Here is a 26,297-nt window from a genome sequence, read left to right as displayed (position 1 = left end):
GACGCGAGAACCCGAATACGAGAGTATCTCACGTATATATTGAGAATGATATACCTTGTTCAGCTCTAGCCCAACATTTTATAGAACACAACCAAGACGTTAAACTCTTTAGTTGGAGTGCTATAGAGGTGATTAGAAAACCACACAGAGGAGGTGATAGACTTAACCTTTTAAAAAGACAGGAAGCCTAATAGATTTTTAAGTTAAAAACCCAAATACCTCTAGATTTCAATTGCGAACATGATATTAATTGCTGGTTTTAACAAATCAAGAGCATCTATTAATATCTGTTGTGGCTTTATGCACACAGACTTAATTATCTATTTGTTGGATAAAATGTGGGGTCCAAACTGTTAATCAACTTATGTAGATTAAATATGGTTCAATCTTTTTATACACAAATGATTAGAGTATAAAATGCAAAAGGTAAAATTTATGTCAAAAACATAATCAGGTTATATCGTTCCATATCTTAGTATCTGTATAAGGGGGGAGGAGTAGGGAGAGTCAAGTGGGAGTGGTGTAATTACCTGTGTATTTATGTCTCAGGGGAAGGTCTGAGACATAATTTTTTTTTTTTTTGAGTATGGTCTATGATTACGGCACAATTGTAAGCTGAAACGCGTAAGACCGAATAATTTTACACCATGCTTTATGTTGATGTTGGATTTTAATCAATAAATAAAGTGAACTTTCTTTTACTAAAAAGCCTGGATCCACCGCATCTATTTTTTCAATTTTAAAATCTATTTTTAGATAGATGATAATTTTTAATATATATATATATATATATATATATATATATATATATATATATATATATATATATATATATATATATATATATATATATAATATAAAAATTGAGTTGAGTGTTGTAGTCTATTGCTCTTGATTCAGAACAGAAATTAAATAAAATTAATTTAACCCCTTAATGACCACAGCACTTTTCCATTTTCTGTCCGTTTGGGACCAAGGCTATTTTTACATATCTGCTGTGTTTGTGTTTAGCTGTAGTTTTCCTCTTACTCATTTACTGTACCCACATATATTATATACCGTTTTTCTCGCCATTAAATGGACTTTCTAAAGATACCATTATTTTCATCATATCTTATAATTTACTATAAAAACATTTATAAAATATGAGGAAAAAATGGAAAAAAAAACACACTTTTTCTAACTTTGACCCCCAAAATCTGTTACACATGTACAACCACCAAAAAACAACCATGCTAAATAGTTTCTAAATTTTGTCCTGAGTTTAGAAATACCAAATGTTTACATCTTCTTTGCTTTTTTTGCAAGTTATAGGGGAATAAGTACAAGTAGCACTTTGCTATTTCCAAACGATTATTTTTCAAAATTAGCGCTAGTTACATTAGAACACTAATATCTTTCAGGAATCTCTGAATATCCATTGACATGTATATATTTTTTTTTTAGTAGACATCCCAAAGTATTGATCTAGGCCCATTTTGGTATATTTCATGCCACCATTTCGCCGCCAAATGCGATTAAATACAAAAGATTGTTCACTTTTTCACAAACTTTTGGTTTCTCACTGAAATTATTTACAAACAGCTTGTGCAATTATGGCTTAAAGGGTTGTAAATTCTTCTCTGGGATCCCCTTTGTTCAGAAATAGCAGACATATATGGCTTTGGCATTGCTTTTTAGCAATTAGAAGGCTGCTAAATGCCACTGCGCACTACACGTGTATTATGTCCAGTAGTGAAGGGGTTAATTAGGGAGCATGTAGGGAACTTTTAGAGGTAATTTTAGCTTTAGTGTAGTACACAACCCCAAGTATTGATCTAGGCCAATTTTGGTATATTTCATGCCACCATTTCACCGCCAAATGCGATCAAATTAAAAAAACGTTACATTTTTCACAATTTTAGGTTTTTCACTGAAATCATTTACAAACAGCTTGTGCAATTATGGCACAAATGGTTGTAAATGCTTCTCTGGGATCCCCTTTGTTCAGAAATAGCAGACATATATGGCTTTGGCATTGCTTTTTGGTAATTAGAAGGCCGCCAAATGCCGCTGCGCATCACACGTGTATTATGGCTAGCAGTGATGGGGTTAATTATGTAGATTGTAGGGTTAATTTTAGCTTTAGTGTAGAGTTCAGCCTCCCACCTGAAACATCAGACCCCCTGATCCCTCCCAAACAGCTCTCTTCCCTCCCCCACCCCACAATTGTCCCCGCCATCTTAAGTACTGGCAGACACTCTGCCAGTACTAAAATAAAAGCTATATTTGGGTTTTTTTTTTTCTTAGCATATTTACATATGTTACTGTGTAGGATCCCCCCTTAGCCCCCAACCTCACTGATCCCCCACCAAACAGATTTCTAACCCTCCCCCTCTGCCTTAATGGGCGCCATCTTGGGTACTGGCAGCTGTCTGCCAGTACCCAGTTTAGTAAAAAAAAGTGTTTGTTTTTTTAATTTACTTGACCTTTTCTGTAGTGTAGCTTCCCCCCCCCCCCCCCGACCAACCCCCCACCCCTTCCAGATACCTTAGATTGTTTATTTATTTATTTAAATGTGTTTTTTTTTTCTTTTATTACCATTTATTTTTCTGCAGTGTAGCGGTTCCCTCCCGCCCCGTGCACGCCCGCCGCCCCCCGTGCACGCTCCCGCCTATCCCGCCCCCCTCCACTTCATCCGGCACACCGATGGCCGCCCACCCGCCTCCCAGACTTGCTCCCACCTAACAACGATACCGGCCACCGATGTCCGGTGCAGAGAGGGCCACAGAGTGGCTCTCTCTGCATCGGATGGCCAAGGGGGGTTATTGCAGGATGCCTCGATATCGAGGCATCACTGCAATAACCGGAAAGCAGCTGGAAGCGAGTAGGATCGCTTCCAGCTGCTTTCCAGACCAAGGACGTACGCCACACGTCCTCGGTCATTAACTGTATTTTTTTTGAGGACGTGTGGCGTTTGTCCTTGGTCCTTAAGGGGTTAATGAAGAAAAAAAAAGTGTTTTTTTTTTTTTACGATGTCCCTCCCAGTCCCTTACTGCTTCTGTGTGTGTTTGTTGTCTTTCCAAAAAGTAGAACATGTCTCCCCTGCCACCCCCGACCATTCTCTTTTTTTTTGCTCCCTGCCTCCATCCTACTACATTATTCTATAACTCTTTTATGTTCATTGTTCAACCAACAGCAAAGTACACTGCAAGCCTGTGTGTTCTACAACAGCAAGGTCAGCCATTGTCTTCTTCAACAGCAAGGTCAGTCCGCCAAAGCCAGTGTCTTCTTCAACAGCAAGGTCAGTCCTCCAAAGCCAGTGTCTTCTACAACAGCAAGGTCAGTGCTCCAAAGCCAGTGTCTTCTACAACTGCAAGGTCAGTCCTCCAGAGACAGTGTATTTTACAACTGCAAGGTCAGTCTCCTCCAGTGAAAGCCAGTATTGCCTCATTCTCAAATAAACACGATGAGCAAGCCCATTGTTGTCTTCTTTATATTCAATTAATTACAAGTGTAAGCCTGTGGTCTCTTGTCTCTCAATCAAGCCTCATCTAGCCCATTGCTGTCTTCTTTATATTCAAGTGCAGCAAACCTGTGGTTTCTTCAATCAAGGTGACTGCATCAAGCACATTGTTGTCTTCTTTATATTCTTCAAGTGCAGCAAGCCTGTGGCCTCTTCAAGGTGACTATCATCAATCCAATTTTTATCTTCTTTATATTCTTTAAGTGCAACAAGCCTGTGGCCTCTTCAATCAAGATGACTGCATCATCAAGCGCATTGTTGCCTTCTATATATTCAAGTGCAAGCCTGCGGTCTCTTGTCTTAATTGCAGCAGAAGCAGATCATCCTCATTCTTGATGCAATATAATTGAGATTCAAAAATCTTTAGGAAGCTTTTTCAAGACTGCTTCCGCTGTGTCATCTCTGCAACTTGAAGAATCTATACTAGCATCATCAGAGCTAAGCTGTAACAGCCAACTGCATCATCAAACCCATTCAATGGTCGTCTTTCTATTCAAGTGCAAGCATGAGTGTGATCTCTTGTCTCTCATTGTGCCACCCTACTGATCCTGGCAGTGTGAGCAGTAGTATAAATCTCATTTTTTGTGCCAGTTGGTAGTGTGTGCAGTAGATAAAATTCAAGACGAGTTCTGATCCAGAGCTGTCCGTGTCTAACAATAACAATGATGATGATGATTATGATGACTTGTTGCCAAAGAGAAATTCAACATCAGTTGTTTGGCAATATTTTGGATTCAGAAAAGTTGACGTGACATAGAACCAAGTAATTTGAAAGATTTGTGGAATGAGTGTTGCAACAAAACGAAGTAACACAACAAACCTGTTCCAGCACTTTAAAAAGTGGCATAAGGAAATCTTTGAACAATGTATGGCAAAAAAAAAAAAAAAAAAAAACACACCACAGGCAGAGAAAAGACAACACCAAAAAGCTGTGAAGGTAAAGTTGAGCAGAAAGTGCAACAATCAATTATGAAGACATTTGCAAGCACATCACCATATTCGAGAACTCAAAAAGGCATATAGAAATAACCAACGCTGTTGCATATTATATATTTAAAGACATGGCGCCTGCATACATGGTTAGTAACGAAGGCTTAAAAAAAAAAAAAAAATATATGATACACACACTCGACAAGAGATACCAACTGCCATCTCGCAAATACTTTGCAGTAGTTGCAATCTCAGAAATTTATGCAAAACTGTAGTTGAATCTGAGATAAAACAATTGGAATACTATATGCAACAACAACAGATATGTGATCAAGACGACCAATGGAGCCATATAGGAGTTTAACCGTGCACTACTTCATCAAAAAGAAGATGGCATTAACTCAAGCCCAGGAAGAACTTCAAATGCCAAAGCATTCACTTATAACAGAAAGCCCAACAAGGTGGAGCTGAAGACAACAGATGATATAGAGAGTTTTAGCGCAACAGAGAGCATTGACTCAGGTTCTCTCTGCAGACAGAAAAACCAGACATCTGGTTCCACAAATGCAGGGCACAGATGTTCTTGAATCTTTGAGTAAGGCACTGGGTCAATTTCAAGATTTTACTGATGCCCTTTATGGAGAGAACTATGTCAGTGCATCAAATCTGAAACCATTTCTGCATCTATTAAATACAAAGATAGAGGCTCTGGAGGAAGATGATTCTGACCTGACCAAGACAATGAAAATAAATCCAAAATTCTTGAATATATGAATAGAAATTATGAAGATACTCAAGATCTGCTCTAGATATGGCATCATTCCTTGATCCACGATTCAAGACAAGCTACATAAATGTGGATAAAATTCCAAGCATCAAGGCCAGGGTGATGTCTGATATGGCCATTGTGTCTGAGCAGCAAGTCATGAAGGAGCCAAGTCAAGCAATTGGCAGTCCCCCATGCAAAGTAATTGTAAATGTTGTAGAAGATGTAGAACACACAGTGCCAGCAACTGCAGCAGATGGTCCTTCTCCCACAAGGTAATCAAGAAAGTCTTAGGAAGCATTTTCAAGAATGAGTCCGCTGAGCCATCTCTGCAACTTGAAGCCATAGCATCAGAGCAGAAGAGCTACCTGCTTTCTCCCTCCATTGAAAGTGAGAACAATCCTCTGCAATAGTGGGAAAACTACATCAGATGAACTTTCCCAAATTAAGCAAGTTTGCACAAAACTTGTTCCTGCAACTAGTTCACCATCAGAGAGGGTGTTTAGCACAGGAGGAAATGTGGGGGCCTGTCAACGTTATCATTACCATTTTGGATTTCAAATTAACCTTAATAAGTCCACCACCAGCAGTAATGCTTGAAATTCAATTTTTTTAAAGTTATATATTTATGTTATTCTCTGATTTTAAAAACATATAATATAGGAAATAATAATAATAATTACAAATCATCAGAATTTCTTCCTGTGCCCTCCTATTACAAGCTCTATTTCTTATAGTTTGTACTTAATGTGTCACTCACTATGACCAACTAACCCATTGTGATATTGTTAGATCAAATTACTTCTTGATTCGCATTTCCCTCCTGTGTTAAACTGCGCATGCACTTAGTGCACTGACTGCAGTCTGGCTGTAGGAATGCTGCAGCAGAGATGTAAATAATTTATTAAATATATAGAAACAAGAATACATAAAAACTTACACTCAGGTAAGCGCAGTCAAAAGTCCCCAATCAGGAAAAAGTCTAAGGCAGCAGCAGTCTGAGTCCCACTAGACAAGAAACAACGTCCAAGTTCACAAACTGGCCGTCTCAAAGAAAGACAGCGTCTGACGTCAGCATGGAGAAAGGATCCGGAGCGTCCCCCGTCAGGCAAGTACCCCTCAGGTACCTTGAGAAAGTCCGGCCGAGTCACGGACGAAACGCGTAGGAATATTCTCACTTAGACTTCACTGACAGCTGTACAACCTGAGAGGCACGCTCCGGATCCTTTCTCCATGTTGACGTCAGATGATGTCTGTCTTTCTTTGAGACGGCCAATTTGTGAACTTGGACGTTGTTTCATGTCAAGTAGGACTCAGACTGCTGCTGCCTTAGACTTTTTCCTGATTGGGGACTTTTGACTGCGCTTACCTGAGTGTAAGTTTTTATGTATTCTTGTTTCTATATATTTAATAAATTATTTAAGTCGTTTTTGCGCTTCTCTTACATCTCTGCTCCAGCTTCTTCAAACTTCCGGTGATCAGTGGAATTATCACCAAATGAGCATCGACTTCTACAGTTTCCTAAAGCCACTTTTGGATGTTATAAGTCTACTATTCCTTCTCATTCGAGTCTGGGATTACATTATTAGTACATTTGGACTTTAGGTATATGTTTGCATTGTGTTCTGTTTTTTCTATCTTTTTTATTTTATAGTACTATTATCATTTTCTGTACAATTTTTTTTGTACTATTTGTTTTCTTCTGCTGCTGTTGTATTATTTTTTATTTCATTATACTTTGACTATCATTATCTATTTTGTATTACTATTCCCACCTTAGCAAGACGGCAAGAGTGCAGTCTGTCAACCCACTTGTTATAGGCACAATCTACTTCAGATCTATACTAATTTTAAAAGGCTAGTAATAAATAAACGTACAGTACTACAGACCACTGTTCAATTATACATACTATTTTAGCCCTCTAGAATATTATTTGGATAAGTAGTATGATGCCTTTTCCCCACGCTTCACTTTCCAAAACTGGTATACGAATTATAGGTCCAATTCAGTCCAAGCCTAGTATGCTGTTCATCAGATACCTTTAATGCATACATCTTTACGGTTTGATAGGTTTAGTTACTTGTGTTATTTTATATATGGTTAAATGACTGTTCTACTAGAACTTTCAACATAATGTAGTTATAATGTATATATTTAAGTAACTAGCCCTAGAATTAGCCTTACTATTTACTCCAAAAACATAAAGCCCATCGAATGATAAACTTTTAAGTAAGTTGATTTTATCTATTCATACTAATATTAATACTCTCTCTCCAGGAACTTAGCTTACATAACTACATAACTTTATATATGGTGCAACCAAATTATATATATATATATATATATATATATACATACACACACACACACACACACACTCACACTAATGTCTGCACTATGGCTTCAAGAGGGTGTATACCTATGAGCAGCCCTACCTTTTGGTGCTAATATGTGTCAATAGTAGGATCAATTATACGTATCAAGGCAATTAGATATGAGAGATCTGTATAGAACTAAACATTAACCTGTAAATATATATATATATATATATATAAAAATAAATCTTTGATCCTCTCAGTCTTCATAGGATAGATAGACGTTCCTTCCATATCTACAAGGATTTGGGCTCTAGTATGAACCTAGAAGAGTGGTAACCCTCCATGATAGCAGTATATAGTACTATATATGCTCAAGACATCTTTTGTTGTTGCAGCTAATTTTCTTGTATTTAACATGCCTAACATTTACAGTAATGTACTACTGGGTCTGCGGCCGGGACCTCAGAGTATTATCACCTATTATATATGGCTCAATACTAGATAATATTAACAGTGAAATATTTCAGTCGCTGCACATCATATGGAGCATTACTCACAATATCTAACTGATGCTAAAACACAACGTTATATCTAGGGCTCTCTATGTGTATCATATGTAACGGACAAGTCCCATTTCGTTAATTATGATACCTTGAACTAGCCATGTCCCTCCCTATTAGTCATCTAAACAGTAAGTCGTTTCTTATGGAGTCCACCTCTATAGCTATATAACATGACCTTCATTCACTCCCTCCACATTACCATACTGGTATTATTATTATTATTATCGGTTATTTGTAGAGCGCCAACAGATTCCGCAGCGCTAATCCTAAATGGCTCCACTCCTCATCCCCTCCCTTACTTCATTTGGAGCGGCTCTTGCCCGCTGGACTTCCCTTCCCCCTTCCTGACTAATTTGGTCCAAGAGCGACCAAAACAAAAACTAATCCACACTTGCCCCAATTTTACTAGAATAAATAACTTCATGAATGTTCTTTATGGCAATGTGGGGACCATATTTCCTATTTATATAATATAAAACTGAGGTTCCATTATCTTTGGTACAATTTTTTTTTTTTTTACTGACATACTAGTTATGCATGTATTGCAATATCACTTCCATTTACTTGTTACATGTTGTAAATGTCTTTATCTTCATGCAGGCAGTTTGAATACTAGACATAGCTGTATATTCCATGTTATTGTACTTATGTTCTTCTAGAGACGCACAGAATGTATGCCTAGAGCCGATACCTCTCTGCTTCTTTGCTATGTTTATGTGCTAATAATGTATGTCTTAATGCTATGTTATCATTGTCATTGGACAAATATTTTATGTAACATTTCTCACAACCTCAATAAAAATAAATATATATAAAAATAAATATATATAAAAACTTACCTGTGAAATAAAAATAAACCTAAGTTTAGAATATAAATTAACCTTAGATTACAAAATATAATAAACGAAATGATCAAAAATAAAAAAAAAATTACACCTAATCTAATAGCCCTATAGAAATAAAAAATCCCCCCATAATAAAACACTGCCTAGCCTACAATAAACTACCAATAGCGCTTAAAAGGACCTTTTGTAGGGCATTGCCCTAAGTTAAACAGCTCTTTTACCTGTAAAAAATACAAAGTCCCCCAACAGTAAAACCCACCACCCACCCACCCACCCACCCAACCCCCCAAAATAAAAAAAATCTAACTGTGTGGGTGGGCGGCAGATTAGGGGTTAGTACGTTTTAAATCGATGCGGGAGGGTGGAGGTTTAAAGGTTAATAGGTAGTTTATGGGTGTTAGTGAACTTTGTAACATTTTAGTTATGAGTTTTATGAAACATTTTTGTTTTGCAAAATCCATAACTACTGCTTTCAGATTGCGGTATGGATCGTGTCGGTATTGGCTATAACACTAGCATTTTAGCCAGACCGCAAAACCTGCAATACCAGCGCTATGGAAATCCCACACTCAAACGTCACTTTTTTCTGAGTGCGGAATGGACGTTGTGTTACAGGTTAAAATGCTTGCAGTATAGCTATACCGCCGTGACTCGTAATATGCGTTACTGGCCATTCCAGGGCAATGGACAATTTTTCAGCATTAAAAGTCGTACCGCACAGTAATACAAAACTCGTAATCTAGGTGTTTGACTGGTGTGCTAGTATAATATAACTACTTTACTACTGGTCAAAGCCTCCTTGTTTCTTATATTATTTTAATGGTTAAAGGGACAGTCTAGTCAAAATTAAACTTTCATGATTAAGATAGGGCATGTAATTTTAAACAACTTTCCAATTGACTTTTATCATTACATTTGCTTTGTTCCCTTGGTGGTATTTTTGAAAAGCTAAATCTAGCTAGGCTCAAACTGATTTCTAAACTGTTGAAAACCGCCTCTTAGCTCAGAGCATTTTGAATGTTTTTCACAGTTAGACAGGGCTAGTTCATGTGTGTCATATAGATAACATTGTGCTCACTCCCGTGGAGTTATTTAGTAGTCTGCACTGATAGGCTAAACTGCATGTCTGTCAAAAGCACTGAGATAAGGGGCAGTCTGCAGAGGCTTAGATACAAGGTAATCACAGAGGTAAAACATAACTGTGTTGGTTATGCAAAACTGGGGAATGGGTAATAAAGGGATTATCTACCTTTTCAAACAATAACAATTCTGGTGTAGACTGTCGCTATTAAGAAGCTTAGCTATCGCTCCTCTTGAACAGTGATATTTTTTGTAATTCTATAGTGTGAAGCAGGTTACAAGTGTTAAAGTAGAAGTTGATTGCAGCAGAGCTATTCATGCACTATGAGGTGGTGATTTAAAGGGAAGCATGTAAGTGCATTAAAATACAAATCACATGTGCCCCTTGAATCTGCACCCTTCTCCTTTTGTATTGTTTTCTTCAATGACAACAATAATCATCATCCATGGGCCATAGTTTGGGTATATATTGTACTTTCAACATTAAAAGGTATATGTAACCCCAAAAAATTGTTTTGCGATTCACACAGTGCATACAATTTAAAAAACAAAAGCTCCCAATTTACTTCTATTATCAAATTTATTTAGTTCCCATGGTATTCTTTGTTAAAGAGATTACCTAGGTAGGTGTTTAGAGCACTACATGGCAGAAAATAGTGCTGCCAGTTAGAAAGTTGTTTAAAATTGCATGCTCTATATAAATCATCGGTTTCACGTCCCTTTAACTACTCTAAGCATTCATTTTTAATAGATTCCTCTTACTATTTTATAGGCCTTACTCTCACCTAATACGCACCATGCAACCTGTCTCAACCAACATATCTCATTAAAACACAATTCTAGTCTCACTGTATCACTTATCTTGCAGCAAACAATTTATTTTTCTTTAGTTAAATAAATTTTTTATTGAACATTTTGTACAACAGCAAAGAAAGAAAAATTACAGATGATCAACAAAAACAGAAAAACATTTTTTGTTTCTTGACCAATATAAAAAAACATATATAGTAAGGAGATATACCAAAAAATGAAGAAAACATTCTTGACCATAGTGTTTACAGTAACCATCACACTGAGGTTATAGTTTTCCTATGTTAACCTGATATACAGTACAATTAGAATTGGTCAAAAAGGAAGAGAAAATTCTGCTAAAACAGAATTTATTCTTATACACTTATCTTCCTCCACCATACATAGATATTACAGTAACAGCGTCAGAGTCCTGTATCTTTATGCTTACTCCATTTCTCACCTATAACCATAAACTTGTGCAACGCAATGCCATTGGCACAATATAAACAAATATTATTATTACAATGTTTGGATGCACATAAAGGATACTTACCATGGACAGGATGGCAATCAAGCATATTGACATGAAACTCACTTGACGGCAACATTTCAAAGAATTCAATAAGGTCGTTTTGCCCTGATATAGGGTTCCCATTCCATACTAATGTAGCTGTGTCCATATAAAGTTTAATCAGTTGCTGAAAGAGAAAACATACAGTCAGATATAAATACATAATGTATGTGTCAAATAAAAATGCCTTTTTTTTTTTTTTAATAAGGAATCACAATAAAAATAAAAGGTGTGTTGCTAACACATAGATAACCATAAACAGAAACCACCTCATCACTCCCTTTAGATGTTCTATTTAATACACAGAATTCTATTGGGTACCGTCTTTACAAATAACACTGTTAACCTGCATACAACCATGCATATTATGTTCTCCGTCTTTTATAACAAATTATGTTGTTTTCAATCCAGGGGCACACTCCTTGATATGCCCCGATTATGATCATCATCATCTTTGCTGCGCTTAAATAAGGACAGATATAAACAAGTCTTTGCAATGACCAAACAATGGTTGTGTAAAATGTTGGAGTTTCAGGGATCTGAATTCCATAGGAAATACTTCAGCCTCTCTGGGGACAGTGTAAAGAACACGATTACAGGAAAAGTAGCAAAACTAATAATTAAGGTATATTGCAAAGGTTTTTTGCATAAATTAATAATTTTTTATTTTTTCTCTAACTTAAAACAAAATGATATAGTTAAAGTAAAATGTAAAAGTTGAATGAATGAGTGCCCGGTTTTTAAAAATACTATTAAAAGCAGGGGCACTTTCATTCATTAAACTTTACTTTGCAGCGTTTTTATTTTTAAAATACTTATCTTTTTCTTTAGGAAATCCAGACCGACGATGCTCCGCCTGCAGCTCCCCTGTACGTAGCATATCGATGACGAAACCGGCTTCCTACAATCGTTGTGTGGCCTCACAAGATGGACACTCCGGGGTGCACACCATGATTGGAGGAAGACAATGTCATCGTTGCTGAGGTAAGTACAGAGGAGCTGTGGGCAGAGGATCGTCGGTATGGGCTTCCTAAAGAAAAACGGTAAGTAGTTAAAAATAAAAAAATTAAAAACACTGCAAAGTAAAGTTTAATGAATGAAAGTGCCCCTGTTTTTAATAGTACTGTATTGTTAAAAAACTGGCACTAATTCATTCAACTTTACATTCACTTTAAGTAGATGTTAATGATTTTTTAGAACACCATGTGGAATTTAAGAAATATCTCAGATAAATGGATATTTATTATGATTGCACTTTGCCTCAATGCTCCACTCTTCACTTCCATAAACCTATGGAAAAGCATATAAAAGTGAAAATGGGAAATACTCTAACATGTTAGAGGATTTTATTATTGTACATAACCGTGTGTTTAACCCCGGCAAAAGTATTAAACACATAATCAAAGTCTGCTACTAGGACGTAGCTGAAAACGCCTAGCGAACCAATGACAAGTGTGTAGTCACAAGTTATACCCCACTAGGGAGGTAGGGAAGGAAGGAAAGACTTACCCTTCTGCGCTTATCAATTGTTTCATAATAAAGAGTGACAAATTCTTCTGCTGCTCTGCATGCCAGATCTACATCAGTTCTAAAATCCTGAAAAATAATAATAACCATAATTAAAACATTAAGGGGCCGATTTAACATTGTGCGAGCAATATCGTGCGAGCAATATCGGACCATGTCCGCTGCACATCGATCAATGTCGACAGCATACGCTGCCTGCAATTATCATTGCACCAGCAGTTCTGGTGAACTGCTGGTGCAATGCTTCCCCCTGCAGATTAGCGGCGAGCAGGGGGTGTCAACCCGATCGTATTGGATCGGGTTGATTTCCGGCGATGTCTGTCCGCCGGCCCAGAGCAGGCGGACAGGTTATGGAGCAGCGGTCTTCAGAACTTCATAACTTGTGTTTCTGACGAGCCTGAAGGCTCGCCAGAAATACGGAGCTTGATAAATATGCCCCTAAGTGTTTTCCACATAGCCAGGTAATAACCACTAACGTGTTTAAAGGGACAGTACACTGTAAAATTGTTTTTATATTAATGTATTTTCAATGACTTGTTATAACAGCTGCAGAGTATAAAATTTATGAGAAATTGCATTTTCAGGTTTATTTGTGTATATGAAGTAGCTGGTTTTGTACTTTTAAACCACAGCCTATTATAATGGGTTGAGCTTCAGGTAATATCAGATCTCATTATGTTATCACTTTGTGTACACACACTTGCTTCCTTATCTTAAATTTGTCTAGAAAACCAAAGCTCAATACTTAGAGAGAACAATGGAAATTTTTCATTTTATTACTTAACTACCATGCCCCCCACTGAGAGTGTAATCTCTTCTGCTGGCTGTGTTTACTTAGGCTATTCAATAGAATATACTCCAGTATAGAAACTTTCAGTATAGGTTGGGAAACCACAAGCTGAATCATCTATTTCAAGTGCCAAATTAGGGGTAAAGGAGCTACTTGTAAACAATTTAAAACACTTCAGCAGGTAAAATGAATCATTGGGAACAATTTAAAGGGGAGAACATTTTTGGGTGAACTGTCCCTTTAATATATAAAGCTCTGATTTGAAACTGCACAGTAATAATACAAGGCTGTTTATTTGATTAGTATTAAACTGATGGTAACTTTAGACAGTGTACAAATAAAAATCTTACAAAACTTTTGTTTATAGTGCCATCTTAATTCATCAAATCTTACTTTTTATGCGCCATTTAATAGTAATATTTTATTTATTGACCCTTTTCTTAGTTCTCTATTTGATTTCAAGAAAAAGGAAATGGAGGAGGCAGAGAAAACCTCAGTATTACAGTAAGGATAAAAGTCATCATTTATTTAAAAAAAAAAATTAAAAAAAAAATTAGCAGTTTGAATATTTAGCTACCACAGATTTATAATCACTCTTTTAAAATAGACAAATTTACCATCCCTTTAAGTTCATCTCTAAATACCACTAAAGTGTGTATTTACAATTGAACTATAAAACAAAGTGTTTAGGTGAGCGAGGAATCAGAGGTTTTATGTCAGATTCAAAGGTTTCGTAAAAATGTTGTCTGAAAACAAATTCAGACAGGAGAGGGGAGGTAAGGTAAATACTCAAAATCCTAAGGCAGGAAAACCAAAGTTACTGCAAAAGGCAGTGCCAAGTACTGGCTAAATGTATATGTTGAGAGAAGAAAGAAAGAAAAGAAAGAAGTACTTTGGTGGCACACTTGTTATATATGATAGAGATTTACCAACAAGTATAAGGGGCGGGGGAAGGAAGGCTTTGAAAATAAAATGTAACTTTTAATATTTAAAAACTAAGACACATATTAAAATCATTAAAAACATACAAAATACATCTGCCTGCCCTCTGGAGAATAATTCAGAAGACTCAAATCAATTATGTCACACTGGTGTCTACAAAAAGTGAAACAGTATACATAAAATACGGGGTAATCACACTATGTGCTATTAGTCTTAGGCGTATTGACTTATACCGGCCTATACCAGGAGACCGCATTGAAAGATAACCCCTTAATGAGATGCACACTGCACCACCGTAGCCAATAGACACCGGGATCCCTGTTACGCTCAAGTGTTAGCCACTATCTGAACTGTTAATCACTAGGGCTTATACGGACTCCTATAATACCTATGTCAAGAGTCAAATTTCAATTAATACAGAGACAGGGATAGTCCCTTCGCTACTTAGGTACAAAATTAAAGTTTCTAAAGTGTGAATTTGTGCGTGAGCACCAACATATAATCAAACAGAGGGCAGGGCGAACGCCTGATGTGCGTTTCGCCACTGCTTTCTCAAAGGCAAAAGGCACCCGGATTCTTTCCCCTAGAGTTACAGACTAATCAAGATTCGCTGACAGAGCGATCACGTGGTTCGGGATGACCAATCACTGAGCGTTATGTAAACTTTTTGTAGACACCAGTGTGACAATTAATTTAAGTCGTTTGACTTATTCTCCAGAGGGCAGGCAGATGTATTTTGTATGTTTTTAATGATTTTAATATGTGTCTTAGTTTTTTAACTATTAAAAATTAAATTGTATTTTATAAGTCTTCCCCCCGCCCCTTATACTTGTTGGTAAATCTCTATCATATATAACAAGTGTGCCACCAAAGTACTTCTTTCTTTCTTCTCTCAACAGATGCAAAGGTTTGCCAAGAGACAGACTGGCATACTTGGATGATACTTGGATGATGGGGAAATTTACAGTATGCCACAATTTTGTAAGTCTGATCTGCCTAAATTTTGCTTTTAATTTGGATATGCTTCCCACAGCCCTCCTTCTTGCCTTACATTGGCAGTCAGTCACATGAACAAAAAAACATTGAAAGCAGGGTGGATAAAAATTAATGACTTTTTCCTATTTAAATTAGATTTATTTGCTTTGGATAAGTTTTTTTGTTTTAAACAAAATGCTTTTTTGAGGAAAAATCCATCTAAAGATTATAATATATCTTAAAAATAGTGTTACTCATCCTGAAATATAGATTACTTTTTAATTATATAGCAAGATACTGTATATTCATGGCTGTAATGTTTATTTTTTGGGTACATTTATTCCATTACCTCTTTCCCGCTGTTAGGACGGCATGGAACGTCCTAACTGCGCTGGGTTTTAACTCCATTACGACAGTATGGAAGGTCCTGAAGCCATAGTCGCTTGCTAAATTGCGTGCTGGAGAGTGTAACTAGAATCATAGGCAGATCCCATCATTGAAATCACGCGACCACATGATTTCAATTTTTACTTATTTATTTCCATCTGAACTTTGTTCCGATGGAGAAAAATAAATCCTGTCAGGAAAGTGTTAATTCATTCACAATGCCATGCTCTACCAGAGGTTTCTGGCAGACTATTTTCTATCTCGAAGACATCACATTGTATTGTTTTTGCAGTTCTCAAAACTGAAGAGATAAAATGCCCCTTCTTCACAGCAAATGTTATAAAATAAACATAAAAAGAGTTAAGAAATAGACCTTAAAAGGTAGAGCATACAATTTTCAGATTTAATTCTATCAAATTTGCTTCATTCTCTTGGAATCCTTTGTTGAAGGAGAGCAAGGCTCCACTGGGGACTAGCTGAACACATTGGGTAAAGATACAAGCAGCTAGTTCACAGTAGTACATTGCTTCTGAGCCTACCTGTGTATGCTTTTCAACAATGGATACCAAGATAACAAAACAAATCAGATAAGAAAGTTTAATTTTGACTCTACTGTCCCTTTAAATGGACATAAAACAAGTTGGGATACAGACAAAATATAATAATATGTACTTATTACTTTACCTGCAAATTTATACCATTAACCCTTTCTTTTAAGTTTCCAAATTGTACAGCTCTAACTCCCCCCACACAATTCCTTCTATGGCTGTATCTATATTTACCTTTGCTTTGGTAGAATACAAGACTTAAACACTCATTATCTGCTGGAGCATGCCTAGAAGCAAATAAGCTACTGTGAACTCAGTTGAAATATAATTCCCGTGTTTCTGATGCTAAACACTGATAAGGGGTGTTGGGTCGGACTAATCCAAACAGCATGGCTATGTTACTATTTTGCTTATTTTTTTAAATTATTTTAAAATGCTTTCCAGCAATTTTTAAATATTTTTTTTTATGCAAGGATATGCACATATCTCAAAATGTTTTATGGCACTTTAATGCCATTGCTGTCCTGAAAATCTATGTACACAGAATCAACCAATACTAAGTTTCAAGAAGCTCACTGAATAGAAAATAGTTTGGAGTGGAATAGATCTGTACAAGGACCCAAGTGTTAGGAGGGAGAGGCAAGCATTAAAAATGAAATATAAAGTTATTGTTTTAGTTAAATAAAACTATTTAAAATGGTATTGTCAAGGTTATGTTTCTTTTTCTTTAGATAAATAAAACTATTTAAATTGTTATTATTAGCGTGATTGTAAGCTTTAATAGTGTAATCCACAGATTATAACAATATTTATAAAACCAGGGGCACTTTAATTCATTAAAAAACTTTAAAAGTTTCCTTTGTAAAATATTTACCATCTAGTGATGGTAAACATTGTGCCGTTCCTCCGCCCGCATCTTATACTTCTTTTCTGCCTTAGATGACAAAACCTGCTTCATCCAATGAGCTGGGCTCCACATGGAGCACAAAACCATTGGATAAAGCCGGATTTGTCAACTAAGACAGAAAAGAAGTATAAGATGGGGGCTGAGGAACAGTGCCATGTTTACCATCCTTAGATGTTAAATATTTTAAAAAGGAAACATATTTAAATGTTTTAATGAATTAAAGTGCCATTGGTTGTTGTTATAATCTGTGGATTACACTATTAAAGCTTACAATCACTTTAAGGTAATCATTTTTCTCTTTTCAATAAAGTACAGCTGAAAAGTTGATCAAATATGAAGGATTAACGTATTGAACAGGAAATAGTTCACCTCCCAATATTTTCATTAATTTCAATGATCTATCTATGCATATTTAATAATATATAACCAAATCAGTAAAGGTCTGATATAACCGGAAAAATAAAATTAAAAGTTATTATTCTAATAATGAAAACCATTATTTAAATCACTTTACATTGGCTTTATTTACTAGTGATTTCAATCAATTTAATTTTAATCAAATCCACCCTGATCCAAAGTATATGTGCGTGAATAAATGTTTTGGCCTAGTTGTGCGCTTAGCTGTGTGTGTAATTAGTATTTGTGTCTTCATAAGTGAATAATGTGGCTAACTGGAATGGCTAAGTTCATTTTTTCCAGCCAGTCTCTCTATAACTGTAAGCATTGCTGTCCAGATACAGCTTTTTCCAGAAGAACTGATGAATTTCCGCCCACATACGAAGGTATAATTTTATAAGGACCTTACATTCCAAGTATTTAACGTGCTGCTAATGGTGGATACATAATAAACAAAATCCGAAACTTCCTGTGACTTTCCAGTATGCTTATACGGATTCAGGTTTTTATAACATGCTGCTCAGTGTCCACAGTGATGGCTTACACACGCCGCCAGCTACAGTGTACCTTGCTGATGTCAGACGGTCCCATTTTTCCGCTGTAGCCTAAAGCCCCTGAGAAATTGGCAACTGCTGTATTGCTAGAGATCAGCACCAATACACAATAGCTGCCCTTTTACTCACACTCGTCCCCATGGGTCCCACGTTTCACACAAAGCAACCGCTTTGACACTAGAACAAAAACTTCCTGTTCTTGCTAAAAATCTCTCCGTCAGCAAACTGCAATAGTGGAATAGGTTCCGCCTGCAGGAGTTATAAATTGAACTGTAGGTGGCGCTGCTTAATATTAATATACTATTCACGGTGTTCTACTTCTAACATCGCGATCAACAAGGGTCACAAGAAGGTTTTACAAATGACATAGTAATAGGAAATGTAAAGTAAATAAACGACCTTTTTATGTAATATGACTAAATCCCACTCTCTTCTGTTCTGTTGGAGACACGCGAGTATTTGAAGCGCAAATCTCTGGTTTCTTGTGGCCATCATAAAAACCGTATCTCAGAAGAATCCTGACTTTCAATTGGAAATCACAGTTTCACACACTATTACAGTGGGGTTTTTTTTAATTACTCCATGTGTTTGCAGATGCAGATACTTTAATGCATCTCTTCTCAATGCCCTTATGAGGTTGACATTATAGGCAAGCGTTTGAAATATACCCAGGGTTGCCAAATGTCCAGTATTTAAACGTTCAGCAGCATTTCAACTGCCTTTAAAGTAAAATAAAGGGGACAAGCTTTTTTCCAGACGAAAATCCTGGACACCTCATGTTGAGGAGCTGGAGGTAGTAAAAAAAAGAAAGAAAGGAAAAAAAAAGAGGAAATTTTCTGCAAGATTACGAGTCTTGCGTTAGCCTTAAAAAGCAGCGTTGAGAGGTCCCAACGCTGCTTTTTAACGCCCGCTGGTATTACGAGTCTGGCAGGTACAGGTGTACCGCTCACTTTTCTTCCGTGACTCGAGCTTACCGCATTTCCCCTTACATCAATTGCATATCCTATCTTTTTAATGGGATTTGCCTAACGCTGGTATTACGAGTCTTGGAAGAAGTGAGCGGTAGACCCTCTCCTGTCAAGACTAATACCGCATTTAAAAGTCAGTAGTTAAGAGTTTTATGGGCTAACGCCGTAACATAAAACTCTTAACTAAAGTGCTAAAAAGTACACTAACACCCATAAACTACCTATTAACCCCTAAACCGAGGCCCCCCCCCACATCGCAAACACTATAATAAATATTTTATCCCCTAATCTGCCGACCGGACATCGCTGCCACTTTAATAAATATATTAACCCCTAAACCGCCGCACTCCCGCTTCGCAAACACTAGTTACATTATATTAACCCCTAATCTGCCGTCCCAAACATCGTCGACCCCTACCTACATTTATTAACCCTTAATCTGCCGACCCCAACGTCGCCGCAACTATATTTAAAGTTGTTAACCCCTAAACTTAAGTCTAACCCTAAGTCTAACCCCCCTAACTTAAATATAATTTAAATAAAGCGAAATAAAATAACTACAATTAAATAAATTAATCCTATTTAAAATGAAATACTTACCTATAAAATAAACCCTAAGCTAGCTACAATATAACTAATAGTTACATTGTAGTTATCTTAGGGTTTATTTTTATTTTACAGGCAAGTTTGTATTTATTTTAACTAGGTACAATAGTTATTAAATAGTTATTAACTATTTAATAACCACCTAGCTAAAATAAATACAAATTTACCTGTAAAATAAACCCTAACCTGTTACAATTACACCTAACACTACACTATCATTAAATTAATTACATAAACTAACTACATATAGCTACAATTAAATAAAATAAACTAAAGTACGAAAAACAACAAACACTAAATTACAGAAAATAAAAAAATAATTACAATTTTTTTTAAAACTAATTACACCTACTCTAATCCCCCTAATAAACCCCCCCCCCCCAAAAAATAATAAAATTCCCTACCCTATACTAAATTACAAATAGCCCTTAAAAGGGCTTTTGCTGGGAATTGCCCCAAAGTAATCAGCTCTATTACCTGTAAAAAAAAAATACAATACCCCCCCCAACATTAAAACCCACCACCCCACCACCCACACTCCCAACCCTACTCTAAAACCCACCCAATCCCCCCTTAATAAAACCTAACACTACCCCCTTGAAGATCACCCTACCTTGAGACATCTTCACCCAGCCGGGCACAAGTGGACCTCCAGAGGGGCAGAAGTCTTCATCCGATCCGGGCAGAAGAGGTCCTCCAAGCGGCAGAAGTCTTCATCCAGATGGCATCTTCTATCTTCATCCATCCGGAGCGGAGCGGATCCATCTTCAATCCAGCCGACGCGGAGCATCCTCTTCAAACGAAGTCCAAGTGAAGAATGAAGGTTCCTTTAAATGACGTCATCCAAGATGGCGTCCCTTGAATTCCGATTGGCTGATAGGATTCTATCAGCCAATCGGAATTAAGGTAGGAAAAATCCTATTGGCTGATCCAATCAGCCAATAGGATTGAGCTTGCATTCTATTGGCTGTTCCAATCAGCCAATAGAATGCAACCTCAATCCTATTGGCTGATTGCATCAGCCAATAGAATTTTTCCTACCTTAATTCCGATTGGCTGATAGAATCCTATCAGCCAATTGGAATTCAAGGGACGCCATCTTGGATGACGTCATTTAAAGGAACCTTTATTCTTCGCTTGGACTTCGTTTGAAGAGGATGCTCCGCGTCGGCTGGATTGAAGATGGACCCGCTCCGGATGGATGAAGATAGAAGATGCCGTCTGGATGAAGACTTCTGCCGCTTGGAGGACCTCTTCTGCCCGGATCCGATGAAGACTTCTGCCCCTCTGGAGGTCCACTTGTGCCCGGCTGGGTGAAGACATCTCAAGGTATGGTGATCTTCAAGGGGGTAGTGTTAGGTTTTATTAAGGGGGGATTGGGTGGGTTCTAGAGTAGGGTTGGGAGTGTGGGTGGTGGGTTTTAATGTTGGGGGGGTATTGTATCTTTTTTTTACAGGTAATAGAGCTGATTACTTTGGGGCAAAGCCCTGCAAAAGCCCTTTTAAGGGCTATTTGTAATTTAGTCTAGGGTAGGGAATTTTATTATTTTGGGGGGCTTTTTAATTTTATTAGGGGGATTAGAGTAGGTGTAATTATTTTTAAAAAATTGTAATTATTTTTTTATTTTCTGTAATTTAGTGTTTGTTGTTTTTCGTACTTTAGTTTATTTAATTTAATTGTAGTTAGTTTATGTAATTAATTTAATGATAGTGTAGTGTTAGGTGTAATTGTAACTTAGGTTAGGATTTATTTTACAGGTAAATTTGTATTTATTTTAACTAGGAAGTTATTAAATAGTTAATAACTATTTAATAACTATTGTACCTAGTTAAAATAAATACAAAGTTGCCTGCAAAATAAATATAAACCCTAAGATAGATACAAATGTAACTATTAGTTATATTGTAACTATCTTAGGGTTTATTTCACAGGTAAGTATTTAGTTTTATATAGGAATAATTTTTTTTAATTGTAGTTATTTTATTTAGATTTATTTAAATTATATTTAAGTTAGGGGGGGTGTTAGACTTAGGTTTAGACTTAGGTTTAGGGGTTAATACATTTAATATAGTAGCGGCGACAGTGGGGGCGGCAGATTAGGGGTTAATAAGTGTAGTTAGGTTGCGGCAACGTTGGGGGGGGCAGATAAGGGGTTAATAAATATAATGTAGGTGTCGGCGATGTTGGGGGCAGCAGATTAGGGGTTCAAGAATCATAAGTATAATGTAGGTGGTGGCGGTGTACGGAGCGGCAGATTAGGGGTTAATAATATAATGCAGATGTCAGGGGCGGCAGATTAGGGGTTAATAAGTGTAAGATTAGGGGTGTTTAGACTCGGGGTTCATGTTAGGGTGTTAGGTGTAGACATAACTTTTATTTCCCCATAGGAAACAATGGGGCTGCGTTAGAAGCTGAACGCTGCTTTTTTGCAGGTGTTAGGTTTTTTTCCAGCTGAATCAGCCCCATTGTTTCCTATGGGGAAATCGTGCATGAGCACGTTTAGCCAGCTTACCGCTACCGTAAGCAGCACAGGTATTGAGGTGAGATGTGGAGCTAAATTTTGCTCTACGCTCACCTTTTTGCAGCTTTTTACAGGGTTTGTAAAAACCTGTAATACCAGCATTGTCTTAAGGGAGCGGTGAAAAAAAAGGCTCGTTAGCAACGCACCCCTGTTACCGCAAAACTCGTAATCTCGCCGTTTGATTGTGAAAATACGGTTTACCTACAATTAAAAGCTAACATAAAAGTGTTTTTATCCTTACTTTAAAATTAGAAGAGCTGCTGTATTTTTCAAAGCTGTTAATATTATTAAAGCGATATTAAACAGTGCTCCTGTAAAAACAAACATGTAAATCAAAGAAAATCTAAAAAAAAAATAGATTGTGTAAAAAAAAACTTGTTGCATAATGAGCATTCAGAAATTCTCAGTGTAGCCCTATCCCAGTGTGATATGGGAGCTAACATCTTTGAAACGTAGGCTACATTCTGACTGATCTAGGCATGAGCAAGTCTGACTCCCTTTTATCTAGTCTATTTTAATTGTAACCAGCCAAGAAGTTTTATGACATCAGGCTAAGATAAACCTTCCTGCAGAGGCCCCCTCCTCATTTTAAACTGTGACATGAAGTACAGGACACTGCACAAATGTAGGATAAAAAAGAAAAGAAAAGAAAGGTAAAAAATCGATTTAAATAGAGTTATAATACATATTTAAATTATTTCAATTAAAGTGATACTAAATCCTAGTGTTTGTGAAACACTAGGATTTACCAGTGCAACAAATAAAGGGGACTTGCAGTCTTGAAGTATAAAATATTTCATGCTGAAAGTTCCTTTATTTGCAGCATTTGCTGCACTGAGCGCCTCAGGCCGCCCATGGCAGAACGCTATTTTATCACTGAGGTGATTTTAGCCAATAGCTTGCTAGCTATCCGGCATAATGCCAGCTGGCCCGCGCGGCTATTGGCTAAGAGGTGTAAATGTCAACTGATTGAAAAAAACAAAATGAATGCTTACCTGATAAATGTATTTATTTCCGGATATGGTGCGTCCATGGCTTGAGTAATTACTCTTGGGGAATATCACTCCTGGCCAGCAGGAGGAGGCAAAGAGCACCACAGTTAAACTGCTAAGTATCACTCCCTTACCCACAACCCCCAGTCATTCGACTGAAGGGAAATGGAGAATAAGGAGTAACACAAGGTGTAGAGGTCCCTGAGGTTATAGTAAAAAGAACAACTGTCTTAAAATAAAGGGTGGGGCCGTGGACTCACCATATCCAGAAATAAATAAATTTATCAGGTAAGAATAATTTTTGTTTTTCTTTCCTAAGATATGGTGAGTCCACGGCTTGAGTAATTACTGTTGGGAACCAATACCCAAGCTAGAGGACACGAATAAATAGGGAGGGACAAGACAGGCAGTCCTAAACAGAAGGCACCACCGCTTGAAGAACCTTTCTCCCAAAAGAAGCCTCAGCCGAGGCAAAAGTATCAAATTTGGAAAAAGTATGTAGAGAAGACCAAGTTGCAGCCTTGCCAATTTGTTCCACAGAAACTTCATGTTTGAAATCCCAAGAAGAGGAAACAGCTCTTGTGGATTGAGTCGTAATTCTCTCAGGAGGCTGCTGTACAGCAGTCTCATAAGCCAAACTAATTATACTTCGTAACCAAAAAGAAAGAGTAGTAGCAGTAGCTTTCTGACCTTTACGTTTCCCAGAGAAACAGAGAAAGAGGGCAGAGGACTGGCGAAATCCTTATTCGCCTGTAAGTAAAATTTAAGAGCACGTACAACATCCAAATTGTGTAACAAACGTTCTTTGGAAGAAGAAGGATTAGTACACAGAGAGGGAACAACAGTTTCCTGATTGATATTTTTATTAGAAACAACCTTAGGAAGGAAACCTAACTTAGTACAACGAACCACCTTATCGGCATGAAAAATAAGATAAAGGGAATCACACTGCAGAGCTGAGAATTCCGAGACTCTTCGAGCAGAAGAGATAGCAACAAGAAACAACACCTTCCAAGATAACTTAATGTCTATGGAATGCAACGGCTCAAATGGAGCCAGCTGTAAAACTTTAAGAACAAGGTTAAGGCTCCAAGGAGGAGCAACAGACTTAAAGACAGGTCTGATTTTGACCAAAGCCTGACAAAAAGATTGCACATCTGGCACATCCGCCAAACGTTTATGTAGTAAAACTGATAAAGCAGCAATCTGACCCTTCAGGGTACTGACTCACAATCCCTTCTCCAGGCCTTCCTGAAGGAAAAGATAAAATTCTAGGAATTCTAATTCTACTTCAAGAGTAGCCATTGGATTCACAGCAATAAAGAAATTTTACGTCATATCTTATGGTAAATCTTTCTAGTAACAGGCTTGTGAGCCTGAATCATGGTCTCAATGACCGACTCAGAAAAACCATGCTTAGACAGAATTAAACATTCAATCTCCAAGCAGTCAGCTTCAGAGAAACGAGATTTGAAAGAAGGAAGGGACCCTGAATCAGGAGATCCTTCCTCAGAGGTAGTCTCCAAGGTGGGAGAGATGACATCTCCACTAGGTCTGCAAATCCTGCAGATCCTGCGAGGCCATGCAGGGGCTATTCGAATCACAGACGCCCTTTCCTGTTTGATATGAGCAATGACTTGTGGAAAAAGAGCAAACGGAGGAAACAGGTAAACCATCCTGAAAACCCAAGAAACCGCCAGAGCATCTATCAGAATGGCCTGCCAATCTCTTGACCTTGAACCGTACCTTGGAAGCTTGGCGTTCTGACCGGACGTCATCAGATCTAACTCCGGCACCCCCCATTTGAGGACTAAGCTGGAAAACACCTCCGAATGGAGTTCCCACTCCCCGGGATGAAAAATTCTGTCTGCTCAGAAAATCCGCTTCCCAGTTGTTTACTCCTGTAATGTGGATGGTAGATAGACAGCAATTGTGGGTCTCTGCCCACTGAAGAATCCGAGTAACCTCCTTCATGGCTAAGGAACTCTAAGTTCCTCCCTGGTGATTGATGTAAGCCACAGAGGTTAAGTTATCTGACTGAAACCTGATAAACTGGGCTGAGGACAACTGAGGCCAAGCCAAAAGAGAAGTAAAAGGCAAAGAGTGTGTAAGCTGGAGATAGGTGAGTCTCAGATTTGCCAACCTCCTGATTGCACTTTTCACCACATATGCAATCGATTTAGGCTATCCAGAAAATACAAAGTGGGTGGAAGTGGCGCCAATCAAGGCTATCTGATTATTGAGAAAAAAGTGTGTACCAAGATATGGATGTGTAAATAAGGCAAATTGCTACAGCTGTGAGTTTTTAGAGAAATAAAAAACAATTTATTGGTAAGTTAAATAATGGTCAAAATCATTTTGAAATAAAGGTTCAATCACTATCTAAAAAAGGGTCCAATCAATCACTATCTAAAAACACCGGTGTCTATTCTAAAACCTAACTAGCAAGTAAGACTTAGCCAATTTAATAAAACAATCCTTAAAAATAAGTTACAAGAAATAAAAATTAGGCAATGATAATATCACACAGTGCTCATATCTTTGTGAATATCGTTAGCAAAGTTAGAATTGGGGACTCATATACTTCAAGACTCGGCAGGCTGAGTATCTATTCTGCAAATGTGTTTTGCTTTTTTGCAGAGGGGATGTCATACACTTTAATACTAGAGTCTGATGTATTAGATGATATAGTCAGAATACTGACAGCAAATTTCTACCGGTCAAGCAAATAGTTCATTCTTAAATACAATTTTGAATTTTGGCGGTTGTTTGAGCGGCTGCTGTCAGTTCTCTCTCTTCGCCGCTTTAGTAAG

At 37.3% G+C, this 26,297-nt stretch overlaps 1 protein-coding gene across 2 annotated transcripts in view; it reads right to left on the bottom strand.

The window, feature by feature from the left end:
• The window catches only part of NXT2 (nuclear transport factor 2 like export factor 2), a 42,498-nt gene extending 23,851 nt beyond the window's left edge, over positions 1-18,647 (bottom strand). The window contains exons 1-3 of one of the 2 annotated variants that reach the window (XM_053699147.1): positions 18,527-18,647; positions 12,881-12,967; positions 11,354-11,498 (exon numbers count right to left, since the gene is read on the bottom strand). In XM_053699147.1, coding sequence (XP_053555122.1) covers positions 11,354-11,498; positions 12,881-12,967; positions 18,527-18,538 — 244 coding nt within the window. In that variant the 5' untranslated portion in view covers positions 18,539-18,647. Of the gene's footprint in view, positions 1-11,353; positions 11,499-12,880; positions 12,968-18,410 lie in introns of both variants that reach the window. The other variant, XM_053699146.1, reaches the window with a different exon arrangement.
• Positions 18,648-26,297: the final 7,650 nt, after the last annotated feature.

Source organism: Bombina bombina, chromosome 1 (genome assembly GCF_027579735.1).
Source record: "Bombina bombina isolate aBomBom1 chromosome 1, aBomBom1.pri, whole genome shotgun sequence".
Taxonomy (NCBI): Eukaryota; Metazoa; Chordata; class Amphibia; order Anura; family Bombinatoridae; genus Bombina; species Bombina bombina.
This window is presented reverse-complemented; position numbering and strand designations above follow the sequence as displayed.